The sequence below is a fragment of the Capricornis sumatraensis genome, chromosome 2 (assembly GCF_032405125.1).
Source record: "Capricornis sumatraensis isolate serow.1 chromosome 2, serow.2, whole genome shotgun sequence".
In the NCBI taxonomy this organism is placed as follows: Eukaryota; Metazoa; Chordata; class Mammalia; order Artiodactyla; family Bovidae; genus Capricornis; species Capricornis sumatraensis.
The window spans coordinates 276,187-299,936 of record NC_091070.1 but is presented as its reverse complement, the minus strand read 5'-3'; the positions used below and the strand labels follow the sequence as shown (position 1 = coordinate 299,936).

Here is a 23,750-nt window from a genome sequence, read left to right as displayed (position 1 = left end):
AATATATTAAGTTAAATATATAGTCTTGATGTACTCCTTTTCCTATCTGGAACCAGTCTGTTGTTCCATGTCCAGTTCTAACTGTTGCTTCCTGACCTGCATACAGATTTCTCAGGAGGCAGGTCAGGTGGTCTGGTATTCCCATCTCTTTCAGAATTTTCCAGTTTGTGTTGATCCATACAAAGGCTTTGGCATAAGTCAATAAAGCAGAAATAGATGTTTCATGGGACTCTCGCTTTTTCGATGATATGGCAGATGTTGGCAATTTGATCTCTGGTTCCTCTGCCTTTTCTAAAAGCAGCTTGAACATCTGGAAGTTCATGGTTCACATACTGTTGAGGCCTGGCTTGGAGAATTTTGAGCATTACTTTACTAGCATGTGAGATGAGTGCAATTGTGTAGTACTTTGAGCATTCTTTGGCATTGCCTTTCTTTGGGATTGGAATGAAAACTGACCTTTTCCAGTCCTGTGGCCACTGCTGGGTTTTCCAACTTTGCTGGCATATTGAGTGCAGCACTTTCACAGCATCATCTTTCAGGATTTGAAACAGCTCAACTGGAATTCCATCACCTCCTCTAGCTTTGTTCGTAGTGATGCTTCCTAAGGCTCACTTGACTTCACGTTCCAGGATGTCTGGCTTTAGGTGAGTGATCACACCATCGTGATTATCTTGGTCATGAACATCTTTTTTGTACAGTTCTTCTGTGTATTCTTGCCACCTCTTCTTAATATCTTCTGCTTCTGTCAGGTCCATACCATTTCTGTCCTTTATTGAGCCCATCTTTGCATGAAATGTTCCCTTGGTATCTCTAATTTTCTTGAAGAGATCTCTAGTCTTTCCCATTCTGTTGTTTTCCTCTATGTCTTTGCATTGATCACTGAGGAAGGCTTTCTTATCTCTCCTTGCTATTCTTTGGAACTCTGAATTCAAATGGGCATATCTTTCTTTTCTCCTTTGCTTTTTGCTTCTCTTCTTTTCATAGCTATTTGTAAGGCCTCAGAGGGCCATTTTGCTTTTTTGCATCTTTTTCTTGGAGATGGTCTTGATCCCTGTCTCCTCTACAATGTCATGAACCTCTGCCCATAGTTCATCAGGCACTCTGTGTATCAGATTTAGTCCCTTAAATCTATTTCTCACTTCCACTGTATAATCCTGAACGGTCTAGTGGTTTTCCCTGTTTTCTTCAATTTAAGTCTGAATTTGGCAATAAGGAGTTCATGATCTGAGCCACAGTCAGCTCCTGGTCTTGTTTTTGCTGACTGTATAGAGCTTCCCCATCTTTGGCTCCAAAGAACATAATCAATCTGATTTCGGTGTTGACCATCTGGTGATGTCCGTGTATAGTCTTCTCTTGTGTCGTTGGAAGAGGGTGTTTGCTACAACCAGTGCATTCTCTTGGGAAAACTGTTAGCCTTTGCCCTGCTTCCTCCTGTACTCCAAGGTCAAATTTGCCTGTTATTTCAGGTGTTTCTTGACTTCCTACTTTTGCATTCCAGTTCCCTAGAATGAAAAGCACATCTTTTTGGGGTGTTAAGTTCTAGGTCTTGTAGGTCTTCATCAGTTCAGTTCAGTTCAGTCGCTCAGTCGTGTCTGCCTCTTTGGGACCCCATGAATTGCAGCATGCCAGGCCTCCCCGTCCATCACCAACTCCCACAATTCACCCAAACTCATGTCCATCGAGTTGGTGATGCCATCCAGCCATCTCATCCTCTGTCATCCCCTTCTCCTCCTGCCCCCAATCCCTCCCAGCATCAGAGTCTTTTTCAATGAGTCAATTCTTCAGGTGAGGTGGCCAAAGGACTGGAGTTTCAGCTTTAGCATCAGTCCTTCCACAGAACACCCAGGACTGATCTCCTTTAGACTGGACTGGTTGGATCTCCTTGCAGTCCAAGGGACTCTCAAGAGTCTTCTCCAACACCACAGTTCAAAAGCATCAATTCTTTGGCGCTCAGCTTTCTTCAGTCCAACTCTCACATCCATACATGACTACTGGAAAAACCATAGCCTTGACTAGATGGACCTTTGTTGGCAAAGTAATGTCTCTGCTTTTTAATGTGCTGTCTAGGTTGGTCATAACTTTCCTTCCAAGAAGTAAGCGTCTTTTAATTTCATGGCTGTAATCACCATCTGCAGTGATTTTAAAGCCCCCCAAAATAAAGTCTGACACTGTTTCCCCATCTATTTGCCATGAAGTGATGGGACCAGATGCTATGATCTTCGTTTTCTGAATGTTGAGCTTTAAGCCAACTTTTTCACTCTCCTCTTTCACTTTCATCAGAGGCTTTTTAGTTCCTCTTCCCTTTCTGCCATAAGGGTGGTGTCATCTGCATAGAACCATTCAACTTCAGCTTCTTCAGCATTACTGTGCTTCCCTGATAGCCCATTTTAAGCTCTTTATAATAATCAGTTTACCTGTTCAGCTTATCTCCAGTTGCCAGGCATATCAGGGACCACCTGTGTACTTTCTACCTGAAACGCACTGGAGCAAATTTCACTTGGTCTTGAAAACTCCTTAGTGCGGCGCTCACCTTCTGGAAACCTTTCAAATACCCTGCCGCTCCCCTCCGCGGTTCCCCTCCGCGGTTAACGCTAACCTTTTGCATTTAACCTCACAGCGCTTCTTTTCGTTGCAGTCATTGCGCTGTGTCGAAACCTGTTTACGTCTGTTTTTGCTGCTTGATTGAGCGCTTCTTGAGGGTAAGGCTAGAGCAAATAAGTTTAGCTGAGTTCCGAAATCATTCCGCGAAAGAATGAATCGTGTACTGGGTTCAGGGGGCTCACAGAAGGGAAGGTCCTCGGGCCCCGGGGTTCCCTTCGATCCCTTCGTGACGCACTGCCGGCAAACGTGCCGGGAGCTAAATCTGAGCTGTTCGGCTGGGAGGCTGCCAGGAACTCGGTGCTCTCCGCTCGCTTCTCCCGGCGCCCTGCGCCCTTCAGGTTCCAGAGGCCCATCTCGCCCAGCGAGCGACCGCGCGCCCCGGGGACGTGGAGGCCACTCCGCCGCCCACAGCCGGGCGCGGCGTGCTGACTCTCGGCCGCTGTCACCCGCGCCCGGGGGCGGGGTCCACGCGAGCAGAGGCGCGCCGCGCCGCTTGCGTCGGGCGCAGGGTGGCCCGGGAGGAAGGGAGAGGGCAGGCGACAGCCAAGCGCCAGGCAGGGTGCCGCCACGGTCCCCGCACTGCCTGTTCCCTCCCGGGGCGCGCGAGGCGGGCCGACCCTCCCGCCACCCGCCTTGCCGCACTGGCCCGCCGGGCCCCTTAGGCACCGAGCGGAGCGCGGAAGACCCCGGGCGCCCGTCGCTCCCCACGCCCCTTCCGGCCGCTCCCACGCCCCTTCCGGCCGCTCAGTGGGCGGGGCCTCGGCGTGGAGTCCGCCGCGGTCCCAGCGTCCCCCGCGCGGGCGACGAGCGCGGATCCGGTGACTCACCTCCGCCGCGCTAACTCCCCCGTCTTCCCGCACACACGCTCACGCCCGGCTCGATATGGCGGCGGCGGCGGCTGGGGACTCCGACTCCTGGGGTGAGGGGAAGCTCGGGGGTCGGGCCGGCCGGCGCGGGCCCCAGGCTGTCATTAACGCGACTCTCTTCCCGCAGACGCGGACACGTTCGCAGTGGAAGACCCGGTGCGGAAGGTGGGGGGCGGCGGCGCTGCCGGCGGGGACCGCTGGGAGGGCGAGGACGAGGACGAGGACGTCAAGGTGGGTCCGCGCCGGGTGGGCCGGGGTGCCCGCCTCGGGGCGGGAGGTCGGACGCGGGGCCCGGGGCGCCGCCCGGGCCTGCGGGCCGTGTGGGGACGCGAGCGCAGGGCCCGGCGGTGCCCTGCTCCCCCGGTCCGCCGGCCACAGGGCCGGAGGCGGGCTGCGTGGTCTGCCGAGCCTGCCGGGCGAGTGGCGGGCCCCAGCCCCTCTTAGAGGGTCCGCGCCTGCCCGGACCCGCCGCCAGCCGGCGACAGGCGGTGACAGCCGCGGCTGGGCCGGCGCACGTGCGCACTGCGCGGGGCTGAGACCGGGAGGCGAGAGCGCGGCCCCTGGCTCTTCCCAGATGGGGCGTCTCGTAACGCGTCCCTCGTGCTGGGAGCTCGTCTGCAGCCCTAAAGGGAGGGCGAGGTGGGGCCCCTGGCTCATCCCAGATGGGGCGTTTCCTAACCCTCTTGCCTTTTGGAGCTCAGGCGTCCCTCGGGCTGGTAGCTCGTCTGCAGCCCCAAAGGCCCGCTGGTGGAGTTTGTTAGAGCTTTTAAATGTGTGAAATATTGCGGTGTAGTTTCAGCCACCTTTCTTCCTCACACACAAGTGAAATAATTTTTAGACCCCCCTCTCCCTACGTGTGGTAGAAGGATGAACTGAGGCCTGAGAGAGCTACCTTAGTGGTCAGAAACCTGGCTAGTCTACACAGCGACTTGGAAAATGGAGCGCTGATAGAGTGGGTTATTCATCTACACGGGAACCCTTGAGGAAATACTGATTTCATGGTTGGAGAAGGCGCGGGAGCCCGGTATTTGTTTTGTTTTTCCTATGCTTTGTATATTTCGTTTGCTTTTGACGCCTCCTGGGGACTCATCGTGTGGCTTCAGATGACATTATGACTGCTGCGTTTTTGTTTTTCTAGTAGCTACAAATCTCTCAAGTGCAGAATGTTAGGATTCTTATTAATGAAGTTCTCAAAATCTTTATTTCCATGAAGATAAAATTTAATATGAGTTGGAAAATGGTTTTCTGTGGTTTTGATTCATTTAGTGAGTTGTTTATTCTTCTGACTTCTACCCCCAGCTCATGATAACAAACCCTACAAATCTTTCTGCTCGAGTTAAAAAAAAAAATTAAGCTAGATAATCGTTAGGAACTCTGTGTCCATACTGCTTTTGTTTAGATTTACTTTGGTCTGATGAGGTGGATGTCCAGTCCTTGAACAGCCTGAGGTTCAGGGATGATGTGACCCTTTCAAACCTTGGGGTTAATTAATAAGCAACACTGTTGTGGAGATATTTACATTTTTGTTTCATTTACGTGTTGTGTAGGCGTGGGAATGGATTGTGTTATCACCCTCATTGCACAATATTAGTTCCCTCCCTACACTGTGGCAGATTCTGTGTTTTGAGCCTTTAGTTCAGATTTGTCCTTTCACTTCTATGCATAGTAGATCCAACAGTTAAGACATCTGTTAGGAAAATTGGGAATAAGTGAGAAGAAGCGACTAGAGAATCAGGAATTACCAGAAAATGAAGTTTGAATGAAGTAGTCTAGACTGATATGGAGAAGCCTGACTGAAATTACTGTATCTAAATGGTGTCTATCCTGATAAATAGAATTCTGACCACTTGAACTAATTTTGGAGGTTTAGGAGTTATAAATCCTACTTAAAGGCAAATGTTACATAAAGGCTATTTTGTCTCTCCAGTGCAGAATTTATTTTATACAAATAGCCTATTTCTTTTACTTAAACTTTGAAGTTGATCTTTGAGTAGCAGAAAGCTGAACTTGCCCATTTTATTTCCATGTTGAGATGTAGCTCTGTTTCTGCTGAGTTCCTCAGAGATTTCCAAGATCAGGTGTCCGTGGAGCAGTTTGGTTCCTAGCAGTTTAGGGTCAGACAGACCTGGATCCATATTGTTGCCTTGACAATTTCTGTTTGTGAACATAAACCAGTTTTTCAATCACCCCCCTCCCCCATTTCCCAACCTTAGCATTACAGAAGCTGTCTCAGGCATTATTTTGCACTTTAAAGGAGATAATATATGAGGCATTAGGCAGAGTTGTCTGACACTTGGTAGGCACTGGGTAAATGTGAATTCTCTCTTGCTTCTAGATGTAGTCTTAATTTTTCTGGCTAATGGAAAATATGCTTGGGCTGTTTAGATCGTGTATCTGGGGTCATTTTTGTGCCACATTTTGTGCTCTCTTTAGCTCAGTAGGAGTAAGTTCTCTCCACAATGGGTGTTTACTGTGTGTTTTTTGTTTTGAATGGAATGACCACGGTTGTCAGGCAAGTTTTTGCTTGCTCAGAATCTAGAGTTGAAATTTGTCACCTTGAATGGTAATGAGCAGGTTTTCCCTGCTTTCTGAAACGAGAGCATTCCTGTCAAACTTTTCCTAAGCTGAAAGAAGCAGTTACTTTAGGACACATCTTGCTAACACATGCCCAGATGCTCACAGACACAGTTCAAAGCTGTGGCAGCTTGGTGCTTAGATTCTGAGGAGCTTGGTGGAGAATGAACTTGGCCTTGATGGTGCCACTCTTGCTGCTTAGGGTGCTCACTGCCACTGTAATAGCTCAGTGCAAAAACAGATGCTATTTTCACTTGTCATAAAATTGTAAATTGTCTTTGGATTTCACTTAGCGAATACAGGTACTAAGGTACGTTGTTAAAAAAAAGTGAAGTGTCATAAAGTGAACTTTCAAAAAGTAAGGAATACATTAATACCAAATTTCTGCATTCTAATATTCTAATGCTAACCCTTTTGTAGCAGTTGCTAACAAGGTTTAGTTTTCATGAGTTTAAATAGTCACGGTCCTTAAAGAATACAGTATGTCAATTTTTGAAAAGTCCTTCGAAAGTAAGGTAGGAAGAAACAGTAAGTTCTTCAGTCTGTCAGCACCTAGTGTTTAGCCTTTAAGAGTATAGGCTTAATGTCCTTTGTAAGGTCCTGAGAAATGAGAGGAAAACTAAGGTCTTTTGTTACAGTAACTTGCTCCAACAGGTTAATGTCTTTCAGCAGACATAGCATTTTGCTGCCCTTGACTTTTCAAATAGCTGTCTGATAGTGGCAGGGGTGGATTTAGGTGAAATTAGGATTGTTCATATTCACTGGTGGCGGGGGGAGGTGGGGAGGCTGTGCTTCTCACCAGTTTAAAAGGTGAGACCCAGGGAGCGTACTTGCCTCTCACCGTAGCTTTATTTCCCCTCTCTACCCTATCCTGATATCAGTGCGGAGACAGTGGGAGAAATTGTTTGCTTGGCATATATCTCTCTGGACCCCTTCCCCATTTCTGGAATGATGTGGAGGCTGTGTTGATCATTTTTTCTGCTTGCTGTGAGTACCTACCCACTGCAAGCAGGAACAATACAACTTTTACTCCATTTTACTAGACTCCCATCATTTCACTAAAACAGACAGAAGCTAGATTTATTCAAAGGGTATAGTTTGTTTTGAGAAAACTTCTGGCTGTAATTAAGTGTCTCACACATTTGCTTCCATAATGTTATTACAAAATGTCTTTAAAAGACCCTAGAGAACTGGATGAGTTGAAAACTGCGTGCCTTATTGTGCCCATTCAGCTGTCTGTTAGGATCGTATCCCAGTTAATAGTTTAAATATACCAGAGTAAGGACATTTTTGAAGCATTGGAAACAGCACTCTGAAGTAGAGGATTACATTTCAAAGACATGGGAGATTGTTGGGAAGTTTCAGAAGGCGGGCATTTTGCTAGGAATGGATATCTGGAAGGTGTATGTATGTGTGTGCATGTGCGTGTCTCGTGAAGAATTCCAAACATACACAGAAGTGGAAAGAAAAGCTTAATAAACCCATGACCAACCTTCTATTTTCTATATTCTGTCTTACTGCTCTCCTCACCCAGCCAGATTATTTTGAAGAAAATATCAGTTGTATCATTTTAATACCCTGACAATTTTTTATAAACTAGTAAGTTTTTAGTTGGGAAGTGCGTTTGTTGCTGAAAAATATTTACCTAATATATTTGCTGTCCTGGACCATCGAAAATAAATAGGCTGTTTGTTTAGTGTTGAGTGTCTTGTTCTTAACCTAGCTTAGCCAGGAATTTGAAGTAGAATTGATTGATGACACTTCCAAATATGAGACAGGTCAGTATTGAGATGGAATTCAGCAGAGTGCTGAGCCATAGTAGTGTGTTAAAAACTTAATGAATTAAGTGAAGTAGAATTTATTGAGACAGATACCCTGGCTTCCAGAGACAAGCAGAGTACTGAGGTGACAGAAGAACATTGGCGCTCATTTTAAAAGCTACCCTTTGCTGCCAGGCCCAGCCGTGGCGGGAGCTCACTGCAGAGTTCTGAGGGTTCTCAGCACAGAACTGGCACAGCTCACAGAACACCCAGCAAAGACTCTCTTGCTTCAAGAGATTATGCTTTCTCTAAAGCAAACGATTGTGCTTAAGAAGAAAAGCAGGGGTGCGTATGTTAGTTCCCGGGCTTCTGCTGTGGGGCAGGAGAGTCTTCTGCTCATGTGAAGCCACTTCTGTTGGATGGGCTATAAATATATCTTGCTTGAGTTGGAAAGCATTTTCAGCCCTTAGCGTGTTCTCTCATTGCACGTGACATTCTGTAGGTATACATTATAAAATGACAGGCTGTCCGCCTACTGGCTGCGTTATTAGAAATAGAAAGGAGCCAGGGTTTAAATTTTTCCTGTTATGTTTTCAGTTCTTAGTTGTATTTAGTTGGGACGCAGGTTTTAAACTTGAAAAACACCCATCTTTTTAAGAGAAATGGCTCCGGTGATCCTGGATGTTTATCTGTAGAATGTAAGTTTAGATGAGCAGGTAGGTTATAAGCAGCTGCTCTTCTGAGAAAGCTGGCCATTTTAGAAGAGCCTGGTTAATACTGGAGATATTAATACTTTAAACACTTGAAAATACTTCTGGAGATAAATACTTTTGGATATTGTAGTTGGAAGATTTATTGACTACCAGTGATAATTGGTTAAAAATTTAATTGGATATTAATAGGTAACTCTTGAACCAAAAACAACCATTAATTTTAGCTGTTTCTCTTGGAACCCTTCTTGTATTTTATCTGAATTTATTGTCAGCATTTACAAAGTCTTGATGTTTATGGAAAATCGGGCAGTTTTAAACATTCTGCTTTTATGCATTTAGTTTTATAACTAAGGATGCAAAAACTGTCGTAAGTTCATGGGGAAAGCTACGTGGCCTTCTGCTTTGGGGATTACATTTGTTCGGGAAATGTGACCAGTCTGTTTTTTCTGACGTCACTGTGCTGCCTTCTTGAGGAGCTTATCCTCAGTATAGGAGTAACTTCTATAAAAAAGGAGCAGACTGTTTTCCAGCACTGTGGGGCGAAGGGTGCCTTTCATGGTCTGTTCATGAACTGAGGAGCGCATGTCGTACTTGTTTCCAGGACTTAGAGATAGGAACCACTGTTTCTGCTACTGCAGTCCTTTCTGTGCTGAAAGTCTAGGTGGCCTCCTCACACTTGGACTGAGGGGACGGCGTGTCGCCGTCTGGAATGAGGTCATTCTTCGAAAGGGAAGCCAGGGGCGGGGAGAGGCCGGATGCAGAGTCAGGGTGGATGCGACCCTGGACCAGTGGTGACCCGGGGCTGAGGTTTTACTGGTGCAGGGAACTGAGGAACACCAGCACTGAGCAAAAACCCTACCGTGTTGTGCTGTTTCCCTGTGTGGGAGTTACTGGGATGGGGCTGCTCATTTTCAGCTATGCCTCGCTCCTCTTGAGCTCCTGCTCCCAGAGGCTGCTAGACTCATTTGTTAAAATTAGTAGAAATCCACCTCAGGCAATTTGAGATGAGTATCTGGCCTAGTTGTAGCTGGGCGTGTCTTAGTATCTGGCATAGTTGTAGCTGGGCATGTCTTAGTATGTGCCCTAACCCTTCTCTTTGATATGGGATTCCCTGCAATTCCAGGGGACTCCATTCCAGGACTAATTGAAAGAACAGATTTTGATGTGGAGGGACCTAGTTGCCAGACATGTATACTTCAGGATTCAGGTAAGAAATGATGTTTAATATGACACTTTAAAGAAATTTTGTCCTGTTCAAAACAGGTTCCTTCATTATTTTCCCATTCAGACTGTGTGATAGTTATCTCTGGGCCTTGGTGTCCTTCTGTGAGTGGGGATAACACTACCTTACTTGCAGGACTTTTGCAAGGGTTAACTGTGTGGCCATATGCAAAGTTCTTTGGGGGCTTTCCTGGCAGGACTCACTGCCACGGGCCCAGGTTCAGTCCCTGGTCAGGGAACTAAAATTCCACAAACTGTGCAGCATGGCCAAAGAATTAAAAAAAATAAATAAACATAAAGTCCTTTGCGTGGCGCTTAGTGCAAAGTAAGCACTTAGTCGATGCGATCTGTTGCTGCCACCATTGTCACCGTCACTGGAATTAGTGGGGAGCTATAAGCATCCCCAAGAAGCAAGCAGATAGTTCTTTTATCTAAGAAACTTCTAAGTGGCATACCACTCACACACCCAGCTTTCTTATGTGCTGTGAAGATTAAAATGACCAAAAACTTACAGTAGTAGTCAACTTTTAGTTTTAGCTCTCTGCTTCCTTTTGGACAGTGCTGTATTGACGCAAGCACTTAAGCAAACCGGCAGGGTGATAGGAACGTTTGCCGTCCAATTTCCAACTCTCAGATGTTCACGCAGTGACTGGCTGGTTTGCTTTCATTGTGTTTGTTAACTGTGAACTATGGGTTAAATTGGAAAGGTAAAGAGATTATAAAAATGCTTCTATTCCGAGTTCTTCCCACTCCATGGCAGCCGTGAGCAAGATTTTTTATTTCTTTGGATTTAGATTTTTATTAAGAGTCAAGGCTTGGTTAGTTTGCAGACACCGAGCCTGATTCAGATTTACGGCCTCCTGCGTTACAAAGCCAGACGCTTGCTGCCGCGGCTGTGGCGTGTTAGTCAGCCCTGCCCCTCCGGCCGTGCCAGGGCCTCCTGCCTTGTCCGTCATCCTCTGGCTCAGCTTCAGACGGCGCGTCCTTGAGTGCCGGGTGGTGGTTGAGACAGTGGTCAGGTTCCCTGTAGGTGAAAGCCCTATTTAAACACAGGGCTGTGTCTTTCTCTGTTAGACTTAACCCTTGTAAGTTCTGCGGCCCCTTTAAACGTGGCTTGATGACTGTTTATGTTTCGCTCAGGGCCTGTGCTAGGCCTAGAAAAGAGCCACCTGAAGGCGCCCTGCCCGAGTTAGGGAGCTGGTTCCGCGTGGCTGTGGGTCAGCTCTTGACTCTTCTGTTGTACCGAGCTGAACTCTTTTTTTTCTTTTTTTTAAGTTTAATTTTTAAAAATTGGGCTTAAATTTTTATACAGATTTGATTCATTAGCCAGGGTTATGTTGTATGGAATGTTGCTTGAAATAATTAGAACCATTAGCCAGAATGTTGGATGCTTCTACATTTGGGAAGGTAAGTGTAAACACAGCTCAGTTTTTCGTTTAAAGCTACTGTGAATTATTTAGGAGAGACCGTTAGTTTTGGCTTGGTGGTCTTGTGTTTTAATTGTGAATGGAGAAGCTTTTTTGTGGAGTTAGACAAGTTGATATAAAAGTTCATATGGAGAAACAGTGTGCAAGAATGGCCAGGAAAACACTAAAAAACCTGAGAAGGGGGGATTAGCCCCAGCTTATATTAGAAACGTACTGTAAAGCCTCTGATTAAAGCAGTACGCACTGGTACGTGAAGAGACAACAAGCCAGCGGGTAGACTAGGAAGCAGAGATGCCTAGGAAGCTTAGTATGTGGAAACTCCCAGGGCGAGGATGGGCTTTTTAAGAAACTGAAGCATAGTTGACTTGCAGTGTTACAGGTTTCAGGTGTATGGTATCAGTCACTTCTGTCCCGTCCAACTCTTTACCACCCCATGGACTGCAGCACGCCAGGATTCCTTGTCCATCACCAACTCCTGAAGCTTACTCAAACTCAGGTCCATCTAGTCGGTGGTACCATCTAACCATCCCATCCTCTGTCGTCCCCTTCTCCTCCCGCCGTCAGTCTTTCCTAGCATCAGGGTCTTTTCCAAGGAGTCAGTTCTTTGCATCAGGTGGCCAAAGTATTGGAGGAGCTTCAGATTCAATCCTTCCAGTGAATATTTAGGACTGATTTCCTTTAAGATTAACTGGTTGGATCTCCTTGCAGTCCAAGGGACTCTCAAGAGTCTCCTCCAACACCACAGTTCAAAAGCATCAATTCTTCGGTGGTCAGCTTTCTTCATGGTCCAACTCTCACATCCATACATGACTACTGGAAAAACCATAGCTTTGACTAGACAGACCTTTGTTGGGAAAATAATCTTTCTGCTTTTTAATATGCTGTCTAAGTTGGTCATAGCTTTTCTTCCAAGGGGCAAGCGTCTTTTAATTTCATGGCTGCAGTCACCGTCTGCAGTGATTTTGGAGCCCAAGAAAATAAAGTATGACACTGTTTCCACTGTTTCCTCATCTGTTTTCCATGAAGTGATGGGACTGGATGCCATGGTCTTAGTTTTTTGAATGTTGAGTTTAAAGCCAGCTTTTTCACTCTCCTCTTTGACTTTCATCAAGAGGCTCTTTCTCTTCGCTTTCTGCCATAAGGGTGGTGTCATCTGCATATCTGAGGTGATTGATATTTCTCCCGGCAGTCTTGATTCCAGCTTGTGCTTCATCAAGTCCGGCATTTCTCGTGATGTACACTGCATATAAGTTAAATAAACAGAGTGACAGTATACAGCCTTGATGTCCTCCTTTCCCAATTTGGAACCAACATAGTGGTTCACAGTTTTTAAAGATAATACTCCATTTATAGTTATTATAGAGTATTAGAAAGGTGGACTTTTCAATAGCTGGTGCTTTGACAACTGGGTAACTATTTGGGAAAAGATACAATTAGATCCGTACTTAGATCCATCATAGAAAAGAAAAAATTCCAAAGGATCAGAGATGTAAATGAAGAAACAATGGAAGCCTACATCTTCTAGAAGGAAATTCCTTGCTTTGAGAAAAGGCTTTCTAATTGACTTGGAATTCAGGGCAGCGGAAGAAAGCCTGAACTGCGCTCCATGAATGTGGGGGCCACACAGCGCCTCGCAGGGAGCACTGCAGGCGTCCCCGTTCAGAGAGCAAGGGCTTGGCCCCGCCGCCTGCCGCTGCCCTCCACACTGTGTAGGGGCTTTGCCAGCGTGGTTAGATAGGAGAGAGAACTGTGGAGCTGCACGGATTGGCGAGGGAGGCATAAAGCTGTCTCATTTGCAGATGATACGGTAGTGTACCTGGAAGCCCACAGAGACTCAGTGGTGGAGCTAACTGAAGTGATACACGCAGTGGGTAAGGTGCCTGGGCTTCAGAGTCGGGCACTGTGTTGCGTCTGTCTGCCTGCTGATGCAGGAGACACAGGAGACGTGAGTTTGATCCCTGGGTCGGGAAAATCTCCTGGAGTAGGAAATGGCAACCGCTCCAGTATTCTTGATGGAAAATTCCATGGACAGAGGAGCCTGGTGGGCTGCAGTCCGTGGGGTCACAAAGAGTCGGACGTGGCTGAGCACAACGTATATGTATTTACGTTTATATGGTAGCAGGATATCAAGTTAGCATAGAAAACCCTATAGCTTTTGTATAAATGATAAAACCACCAGTCAGAGGACATAAAATGGGAAAAAAAATATTTCAGTGGCAACAGGGAAGACGAAAAACTTAGGGATAGACCTAATGAGAAGCATGCAAAATCTTTGAAGAGAAACTTTAAAAATTCTTCGAAAGATACAGAGGTAGGCTTGAACACGTGAAAAGATAGCCCTTTTTCTTGGCTAGGGCAGTTCAACATTATATCAGTTCTCCCAAAATTATAAATTTAACACCAAAAAAGATGAAAAAAAAATAACCCAGCAAACTTGTTTCCGTGGTGTCAGAATAATAAAGTCACATGGAAAGGTAAGCGTGTAAGAAGCATTAACGGAGTTTTCTCTTGTTTAGGAAAACTGGGATGATGATGATGATGAAAAAAAAGAAGCAGCAGAAGTAAAACCAGGTGATCCATGGGCTTCCTGTTTTGGGGTTTAGATCTTACTCTGATGCTTATGTTAAGACAACTAACAAAATGCTGCAAAATTGGAAATGTTGGTTATTTTTAGAAACCAAGCATCCTTCTGTTTCGTTCTCTTCTCCCTACATCTCTTCTCTCTCTCTCTTTAAAATGTAATCAGGTTAGAGGATGAGGCATCAGAGTTGAATGGTCTTAAGTCCTGCCTAAAGGACTGTGGGGAAATATGAAAGGAAGTGTTTGGATCTTGGGGGTTAGATTAGAGAGGAGCAAAGAAGTCCCGGAACTTTTCTGTTCTTACTTGCCAGCGTATCGCCATCTAAAGTGGAGCTGGGAGAGGGTCGATCTCATGACGTGTATAAGCATCATGTCTGTCTCATTCATAAACTAGAAAGTATTTAAGATTAACCATGATTAAAACATTTCTTTACTTTCAGAAGTAAAAATTTCAGAGAAGAAAAAAATAGCAGAGAAAATAAAAGAGAAAGAACGGCAGCAGAAGAAAAGGCAAGAGGAAATTAAAAAGAGAGTAAGTCCTATTTATTCTCCGTAACACGCAGTCCTCACGTCGGTAGTGGTGCAGTGCCTTAGCAGCCGCAAATGCTCCCTGATCGTGCAAAGGGCTTTGTGAAGGCTGTGAATGGATATTGTCAGGTCAGGGGATCCCAGACAAACTGAATTTGTGGTTTTTGCAAAAACCAGACCCAGAAGCTTTATGTGTTAGAATGCCTTTTAGATTTTCACAGACATCTGGAAGCGCTCAGGATTGTCTTGCGACCATAGTCAGGGATTTTTATCAGTGTCTTGCAGTTCTCTCTAGCTGTGATGAGTCTTTTTTTTTTTTCTTCAGTGTACATTTTGAGTAAATATAAAAGCATCCATTTCTCTGCCATGTACTATATAAATGTTGTTTTTGATCATTTGGAGCAGGATCAGGAATTTTGTGTTCAGTCACTTTTTGAATAAAAAACACGTTGACATGATTCAGAAATCAAAATGGTATTAAAGAGGGGCTCCCAGCTCTTCAAAGATTTGTTCTGTTTCTTTCCCTTTATCCTGTAAGTAAATATGGTGTATTTACTTACACACTGGTATATTAAATACTGTATTTATTTAAATATTTACTTAAGTATTTACTGAAATATTGGTGTATTATGATGTCTCCAAGGTGACTTTATATATTTGTATACAACTATATGGTCATATTCCACCCATTTTTTATTGTTTTCACCCTGGCTTTATTTAATAATCATGGAAATCTTACCATAGATCATAGCAAGCTTTCTTATTTTATTTTTAACCTGGTGAAACAACTCCACAGTGAAAGTGCCTAACCACTGGACCACCAGGGAATTCCCTTGACTTTTTGTTAAGAGAAATTTCAAGAAAATAGCATAATGGGTCATATACAAATCATCTAAATTTACCAGTTGTTAATATTTTGCCAGCTTGCTTCATTTGGTTTTTTTTTTGCTAAAATATAATCCAATAAATAACAAACTATGCATTTTTCCTTTAAATACTTCAGTATGCATTTCTGAAAAGGCAACGTGATTTCTCATATAATTATGTTCCCTTTTTAAACACCATCTATATTCAGGTTGTGTGCATTTCTTTATTTGTCCCAAAATAGCCTTGCATATGATTTGTTCAGGCAAGCACCTTGCATTTATTTGGTCGTTAATGTACTCTAAATCTCCTAGGATCTGTCTTTCTCTCTCAAACGACAGACTTGCTGAAGAGAGCAGGGCAGCGTCGGTAGAGCACCCAGCCTCTAGGTTTGTCTTACTGCTTCCTTGTAGTTGAGTTTCCTGTAACTTGGCAGTGGTGTCTGGAAGTCTAATTGGAATTAGAGTGAACACTTTTGGTTGGAATACTTCACATATAATGCTGTATGCTTCATGTTGTATCAATCACATCAGAAGTCATATGATGTCTGTACTATTACTAGTGATGCTGAAATTGATGACTGAGTTACGCTGATGACAGCTTGGTCCTTCTCTTGTAAAATGACAGATTTCTTTTTCTGGTAATCCAGTTTTAGGGTTAGTTTTAGGGTCAGTGATCATTGCCTGAGTATTTCTGCAGGTGTGGCAGAATGGTGGTATTTCATTCTATGACTTCCAGTTTCTTATTGGCTGGCTTTTCCCCCCTTTTTTACTATTTGGTTACTTTGGATATGGTTTGTACTAGAAACCATAAAAGCTTAATTCGTATGATTACTAATTTTCAGAGTAAGGAGGGGGTGTGGTAACTTTAAGTGGTGAAAAATGAAGGATTTTGTAGGTTTCAGTTTTTTCTTTTTGAGTAAATTTATGGACTTAGAGGTCTTTATGAATTCATTTAGATATAGTGATTATTTTTTTCCTGCTTAAATTGCCCCAGTGTTGGGCAGTGGGGTCCCTCTAAGTTGTCCCTGTCTTCCTCTGTCTCACAGAGCCCCGCTAGTCTGTGAAAGGTTCCTTGTTCTCTGGTACAATAGACTCCTCTGGTAAACTCTCTTAGGCCTGGAATCAGCTCCTGCGATTCCTTTTTAGTAGCAGATTATCATGGCCAACAATATGTGAGAATGTCTGTTTCCCCCCCGTCAGGATCATTTTAGATCCTTCTTCGTAATCTTGTATTTGTGTATCTAAAAATACTTACCTGCTATATGTTCAGAACAAGGAATGGATTCTTATAGCTCAAAGAAGTTGGTCTTTGAAATTCAGCATTATACTTGTGTCCTGATTAGTCTCCAAAGTAAAGAACCCTTACACTCAGTGCGTTGGTTTTATCTCAGGTGAAGTGTTGAGTTAGAACAGACTCAGTTTTGATGCAGGAAATAAGGGTGTTCAGTTCCATCAATACAGTTGAGACAGTTGCCTTTTTCTAGAACATCTTCTCCATGAGAAATAAAATGTGACCTGTTTCAGAAGTGGCCTTCTGAATTAAAATCTCCAAACTGCGCAGGCTTGGATATTTGTGAATGGCACAAATTCCCTTCACCTTTTTCCCACTTTGATAAATATTGTCAAAGGTATTTCCTCTTAGTAACATACTTGTTATAGAAACTTATGGCATATAGAAAGGATATAAATTAGACTATTAATTGTCCTCTCAAAGAAGTGGAATAAAAAGATCAATAAGGGGGAAATGTTCTTCTAATTCTTTGAAAAAAGTTTTTTTGTATGTCTGCATAGTATCTGTTATGGATGTGCCATATACTTGAACCATTCTGTTGTGGAACGTTTAGATCATCTCCACATTCGCTTGATATTATGAATAAAACCCCGTCTGACCCCCTTTGGTTAGACATTTGTATGCATCTGTGGTTTCTTAGGAGGAATCCTTCAAAATGGAGTTATTTTATTGAAGCAGATAGTAATACTTTAAAGACTTGATGAATATTACCAGAGTTAACTCTAAAACAGATTTTCAGTATACAGTTTTAGCCAGAGTATAAGAAAGCTATTTTCAACTTGCCTGCAGTCTCAATTCCTTAATTTAAAAAAAATCACCATGAAATAAACCGAGTCGTCAAATCTCAACTCTGTGACATTACTACCTATGTTAACCTTCTGTTACCATGGGCAGGCTGCTTAATTTGTGACTCAGGTTTTTTTCCTATAACATTGATATCTAAAAGAATTTACTGTAGAAATACAGTAAACACTATGAATGTTTGCTATTATGTGTCTAGAAAAAAAAATTATACAGTACAGACGTGTACTGCGTTCGTTATAACCAGCTGTTTTCAAACTTCATTTTAGTTAGAAGAACCTGAAGAACCTAAAGTGCTAACTCCAGAAGAACAATTAGCAGATAAACTGAGGCTTAAGAAATTACAGGAAGAGTCTGACCTTGAATTAGCAAAAGAAACTTTTGGTAAGTGGGGGTGCGGTAACAGTGTCGCGTTGGAGTTGGAGTGAATACGGTGGAGGCTTTACTAGTGTGAACATTCAGCAAACATCTTTTCTGAAGAAGCATAATGATTTGGGTTTTATTAGAAAGCAGTTCCTAATCTCTCTCGTTTGTATTTGAGGATTCGTTACTTGACGTAGAGTGAGACACATGCTCAGATTTTTGAAAAATTAATTTGAGTATTGTATAAAAGATGATTAAAGTAAGTTATTGAACCCAAATAAAGTATACTGCTGATTTAAGAATATGTATCAGCTGGATGAAATTTGGGTGAAGTGTGAAGTCTGTAACTTTGTGAGATTCAAGCGTTTGCCTGTAGGCATGTCACTGTCTTAAGTCTGGTAGGGTTTACGCAAGAGCGTGCTGGCCTTGGTGAGGCTGAGGCTGTGCCCCTTCTTGGCTCTCACTGGGCCCTACCCTCAGAGGACTTCCATTCCTGAGTCCCATGCCTGCAGCTGTCGTTAGTGTAGAAGATAAAAGGTATGTTCAGGATTCTGTCAACAGTAAGTTTAGAGAGTTCCCCGGGGAAGTTACATGGCACGGAGGATAAAGATTCAAAGTCAGAGAAATAGTTAAAAGTTTCATTTTATTTACTTGCTCTGCTAATTGATACTTTTTCAGAGTAGAATATCCTGCTGAGACAGATAACCTTGACATGAACCCTAGAAGGATCTAGTTACTTGATCTCTCTCCCCGTCCCTTCTTTAAAATGGACCGAGCAGGCTGGCTGTAGTGACCTCTCTCCTCTTCACTGGAAAGTTGAAAAGTGAAGTCGCTCAGTTGTGTCCGACTCTTTGCGACCCCATGGACTAGTAGCCTACCAGGCTTCTCCCTCCATGGGATTCTCCAGGCAAGAGTACTGGAGTGGGTTGCCATTTCCTTCTCCAGGGGATCTTCCCGACCCAGGGATCGAACCTGGGTCCCCCGCATTCCAGGCAGACGCTTTAACCTCTGCGCCAGCGGGGAGGCCCGTGTGAGCTGACTCCTCAGTGCGTCTTCAGCAGCCTGAGTTGCTGTGGCTGCTCCTGCATACTGGCAGGTGCTCGACATGTCTCCACCACTCTCATCTCATTACAGAGGGCACATGCCTGTTATCCTGTCATCATAGGATGGTAAAAGCCACCCCTGTGTGTGTTAAAGAGAAGGGTTTATGTGGTAATAAATTCTAAGATGGGACACCAGTTATAGATTAAAAGCAAAAACATGTATCATTTGCTTAATAGGATTTTAATGTTGTGTTTCTAATACTAAAATACTGGATTGGTGTTAACAAGTGATTACCTGGTCATTAAGGAATAGGTGACGCTAGGGTTAAAAGAACTGGCCTGCCAGTGCCGTGGACGCAAGGGCCGCAGGTTTGATCCCTGGGTGGGGAAGACCCCCGGGGCAGGGGACGTCAGCCCACTCCAGTCGTCTTGGAACACCCTGTGTCCGTGAGGCTGCAAGGGTTGGATGCGACTGGGCACACATGCAGAAGCAGCGTGTCTCATAGCCTGGAACCCTCTTAAGCTAGACTGATGTTTCTGTTGGGATTTAACACGGGGTTTACTCCTACTTAGCTTCTGTAGTTAGTTGCATACTTTGACAGGAACCACCTTTGTCTGCTTTTTTCCCTTTCTCTTCCATCTTTGCTGTAGGCTGTTGCTGGACAATTGCTTTTAGAGCTTCCCTTTTGTGCCAGGGGCTCCTTTGGGCCAGGTGAAGCCTGTGGCCCCCTTCTTAACATACTGTTTCTAAATGCATAAAATACAGAGGATTTCACTTACAAAGGAAACCTATTATTTTGGAATAGGTATCAAAATAGTGAAATAGCCTGTGATACAGTAATTATGTACAGACCACTTGAATTCTGTCCGAAGAGTTCAGTCGACTCAGGTTGAGAACCTGTTTTAGCATGAAATAATAGGGTTATTTAGATATGACACTGAAATACTGGATTTAAATACTTCTAAATTAAAAAAAGTCTTTCTGACAGTGTGTGTGTCCCCTTTCTCCTACAGGCGTTAATAATACAGTCTGTGGAATAGATGCTATGAACCCATCCTCAAGAGACGACTTCACAGAGTTTGGAAAGTTACTCAAAGATAAAATCACACAATATGAAAAGTCACTATATTACGCCAATTTTTTGGAAGCCTTAGTTCGAGACGTTTGTATTTCATGTAAGTAATTCTCATCTCTGACCCCTGTGGATGGATTTAAGTAGGGGATGTTATAATACACTGAAGATTTGCTTTTTAGCAGGTAGCTTAGGAATGATGTTCTGCAAATACACAGCGAGTGGTCTTTTGAGGATGCTTTCCGAGTGTTTTTACAGTGGCTTCCCACAGAGCCATCTGTGCTTGTTGGCACAACAGCTAATAAAAGACTAGCTTCTTATTTTATATTGAAGGGAGCTAAGGAAGTAACTTTTGGGGAAAATCATACAGAATTTACAACTGAGACCACAGACGAGTGTCTTTTCACTTTATAAATGAGGAAGCCAGCTGCAAGAGCTGCCATGCATTCTCCGGGTCCATGGATTTCGTTTCACGCTTCCAGAAGAGTTGTGTACTTCAGGGGCAGGGGGGTGTGGGAGTTGACACCCAGCGGTGGTACAGCACCAAGGTGGAAGGGACTAGGTTTGCTAGTATTTGCTGTTTTTAAGACTGAGAACGAAATTCGTCACAGTAATTTTAAAGTGGATTTTCTTTGGGAAACGATTACTGAGTGGAAGGTTCTAAACGTGGTCGGTGACATGCCCATAGTTGTCATTTTATTTTGTACACACCATTTTTTCTGTTTCAGAGGTGCTAACCAAAATTGAACACTTTTTTTGGTAGCTAAAAACGCATGTCTGTTTCCAGCTTTATATTTTAACGGGGTGGAAGGATGCGTTGGCCAAGTTTACTTCCTGGTTAAGCCAGGCACATAGACTTCTGAGATCTATTTTCATTTTCATTCTCGAGCTAGAAAATGGAGACCTCAGGGGTTGGGGAGTTGTCTGTGGGTTTAAGCATTGGCCTTCCATATTGATTCAGATACTCCCCTCTGAAAACCAAGGGGGTGTAATTTCCATAAGGCATGGTTATTCTGTGTGTTTAGACTGGATACGGGAGAACGGCAGGGAGCACTGTGAGCTGTAGATGTTTCTAGTGTCTGGTTAAACGGTGGTGTCTTGGCGATTATAGATCATGATAAAGTTTTGTTGCTGGGTTTGCCATTTTAAACAGTTCTGGTTTGTGAGCCTAGCCATAGACTTAAGATTCTCTATCATGTTAGGAGAAAGTAACAGCCTTTTCAAAGTTGCTGAAGTTAATGATGGACAAATTAGATTTCTCATGTCACTGTGAAGAATGTGTATTTTGCTTTTTTACTTATTCTCTAAAATTCTTAAAAATTATTATTTTTTTAGTGGAAATTGATGACTTGAAAAAGATTACCAATTCATTGACTGTGCTCTGCAGTGAAAAACAGAAGCAAGAAAAGGTAAGAGAGCGAGTTGGGTGGGAAATGTGTGCTACAGACACTAAGGCTCGTTAGGAGAAGTCAAGAGTTCACCGATGCCATTTATATTGGAAGAGAACAGGAACGTGAGTGCCGTGGTCATCCTTTGTTTCTAGATATATTCATGTTTTTCTAAATGAGCAATAGAAATTACCCTGGCTGAGTTCTGGAATCTCAGAGAACTCGGTTTTTCTGGAACCAGAGCTTTTTTTTGACTCTGAGGGCTGCTGTACCAAATAAAGATCCCACAGTAGAGAGAGTCTTACGACTTAACTCTTTTATCTTCAGCAAAGCAAAGCCAAAAAGAAGAAGAAAGGTGTGGTTCCTGGAGGGGGATTAAAGGCCACCATGAAAGATGACCTGGCAGATTATGGCGGTTACGACGGCGGATACGCACAAGACTACGAAGACTTCATGTGACGTTTTATCTTCTCCTGGTGTCTTCTTTCTGTTGCCCACAATCCCTTCAACATGTAGCACAACTTCCTTTCCTTTCAGTTCTGCCAAATGCTACAATCAGAAGTGCAGTATCTTTTGTGCTGGTTATTTAATCCCTTGACACTTAGGTGCTAATGTGCAAATGAGGGAACTTGGATCTTGTTGCCAAGGGGTTAAAATTGGGAACCTCTGTTGCTACTAAATCATAGTTTTAAAAAACAAACCTAATAATGTTGTCATTGTTGCTATCTGATTCCATAGCAGCAGTCACTAAATTGGAAACAAAGGTTGCAACATGACAAAAAAAATTGTGTCGTATTTACCAGCACCATTCAGTAATACAGCCTTAACCATACCTCCTTGAACTACTTCATAACTTGTCAAGAAAAGCGGTCTGCTGCAAGGGCATGTGGTGTCCACCTAGTATTAAAATTGCTTTGTCTTAAAATTGAGCGTGAGGATATTAAAAATACATTGTGACGAAGACTGCTAATCTCAGAGTGAAGACACGGCGGCTGCAAAGCACTAGTTTGATAAGTAAATGACCAGAACCCTCCAACTTTGAAGCTGAAGAAGGTAAACCTCTCCATCGCTGCATTACAAGTTGTGGAATCTCTTGACTGCACAGACTGTCTAGTTGCCATTTATCAGACTGTTCTACTGACGGAGAGCTTCAGATGGGGGGGGGGGCAGGGAACTCCTCACCTGTTTTATTTGCCTGATGTAAGTGTCTGAGAAACAAATCTTCCTTTGTTCTCCAAGGCTGCAGTGGAACAACTTTTAACAGGGTTTTGGCATTTCCTTTATAAAACATGCTCAGCAAGCTGCACTGGTTAACTACAGTTTGGTAAATTGTTATGTTAACAATTATGACATCTGCAATGTTTTATAAAGCAACTAATTTAATAAAGTCACTATTGTGAGGACTTAAATTTTGTGTTACCTCCCAAGAGATATTTTTGGAGAGTATAGAACAAAGCTCTTGGGACTTGAGTTCTCTATGTGCTTACAAAGCTTTATAAGTGCTTGATGAGCAGACGTAGTTTTAGGAGAAAAATGATTTGCAAAGTCCTTAGTAGTGTCACTCTAGAGCCACAAAGGTATAGAGCTGCAGGCTTCTGTATTTATTTGGAGAAATTATTTGGTTGCTTAGATACTAAGGCCTAATTAAATACCTAGAAGTATTTATTTGGAGTAACTGAGCTCATAACTCAGGTGATGGCTGCACGCAGAGACTGGGTGATCGTCTCTATTATTCTGGTATCAACTTAACCAAGTCTGTGGTTAGAGTCTTTGTTGGAAACTGCCATGGAATCAAAAATAGGGACAGAGCAAGTATTTTAAATTTCTCTTACATAGGAGTAGAAGCTTCAATCAGAGCTCTGTAGACCACCAAGTGGAGACAGGACCATCCAATGACTCGAGGAATTTACAGAATGCAGTGACTCTTCAGCAATAATTACAGCCAATAAAGGTTGCTTCCTTTAAGGCAGCCAAGGGCTAAGATTTCCTTAGCAGTAACAATGACATACACTGAATTTCAAATCTATTTTATTATAGAGATCAGTTTCTAACAAATGGAAATGTATCATCTGTTCCTCAACTGTGTAAACAATATTAAATTCCTTTGAAACTGGAATCTGCAGGCACAGCTATTCTTTCCTAAATACTGTATCAGCCCCTAAAGTGAAACGATCCTGAGGAAGATGCAACTTCTTTCCTTAATACCAACACACAGATATGATACGTATAGAAAATGAAATAGATGCATGAGCATTTTCAAAAAGGAACTCCCTTGTGAAGATTTCTCATTCTCTTGCCCACTATTCACAAAGGACTGGTATGGCCAGTCCTGGTGTTTTACAGTCAGACATCAAAGATCCCCAGTGTGTTTCTCTCCAGGCTGACCACAAACTGTAAGTACCTCGTTTCAGTACAAGAAACAGGCACTTAAGAATCCCTGGCAGTAACCACCCTCGTGTGTCACCTGAGTCCCTCTAACCTGCTAGCATGTCCTTCAGACAGCAGCCGGTCTGAGGGTCCTTCAGAAGCACATTGACAACATCATAAAGCTTGTGTTCGTACGCCAGCTTGTAATACAGGTAGACGTCTTCACAGCATGTGAGGAACTTCCTCAGGTTTTTCAGAACAAATTCTGTAGGCTGATGATGTTTACAT

At 43.4% G+C, this 23,750-nt stretch overlaps 2 protein-coding genes across 2 annotated transcripts in view; one reads left to right on the top strand and one right to left on the bottom strand.

The window, feature by feature from the left end:
• The first annotated feature begins 3,397 nt into the window (after positions 1-3,397).
• On the top strand, positions 3,398-23,193 carry EIF3J (eukaryotic translation initiation factor 3 subunit J). The gene is made up of 8 exons (XM_068965897.1): positions 3,398-3,520; positions 3,595-3,698; positions 13,679-13,733; positions 14,183-14,274; positions 17,498-17,612; positions 19,649-19,810; positions 21,043-21,116; positions 21,423-23,193. Exons 1-8 carry the CDS (start codon positions 3,484-3,486, stop codon positions 21,552-21,554), a joined length of 771 nt encoding a protein of 256 aa, XP_068821998.1. The 5' UTR covers positions 3,398-3,483; the 3' UTR covers positions 21,555-23,193.
• Positions 23,156-23,750, bottom strand: part of SPG11 (SPG11 vesicle trafficking associated, spatacsin) — a 74,844-nt gene continuing 74,249 nt past the window's right edge. Inside the window, exon 40 of the mRNA XM_068965609.1 lies at positions 23,156-23,750. Within this exon, the coding sequence (XP_068821710.1) occupies positions 23,570-23,750 (181 nt within the window). The 3' untranslated portion in view covers positions 23,156-23,569.

Excerpts from the sequence above, each read along its gene's own strand:
- EIF3J (XM_068965897.1), top strand. The coding sequence starts at position 3,484 with ATGGCGGCGGCGGCGGCTGGGGACTCCGACTCCTGGG. Across the intron at positions 14,275-17,497 it reads AAGAGGAAATTAAAAAGAGA|TTAGAAGAACCTGAAGAACC; the intron begins GTAAGTCCTATT and ends ACTTCATTTTAG. Across the intron at positions 21,117-21,422 it reads AAAAACAGAAGCAAGAAAAG|CAAAGCAAAGCCAAAAAGAA; the intron begins GTAAGAGAGCGA and ends TTTTATCTTCAG.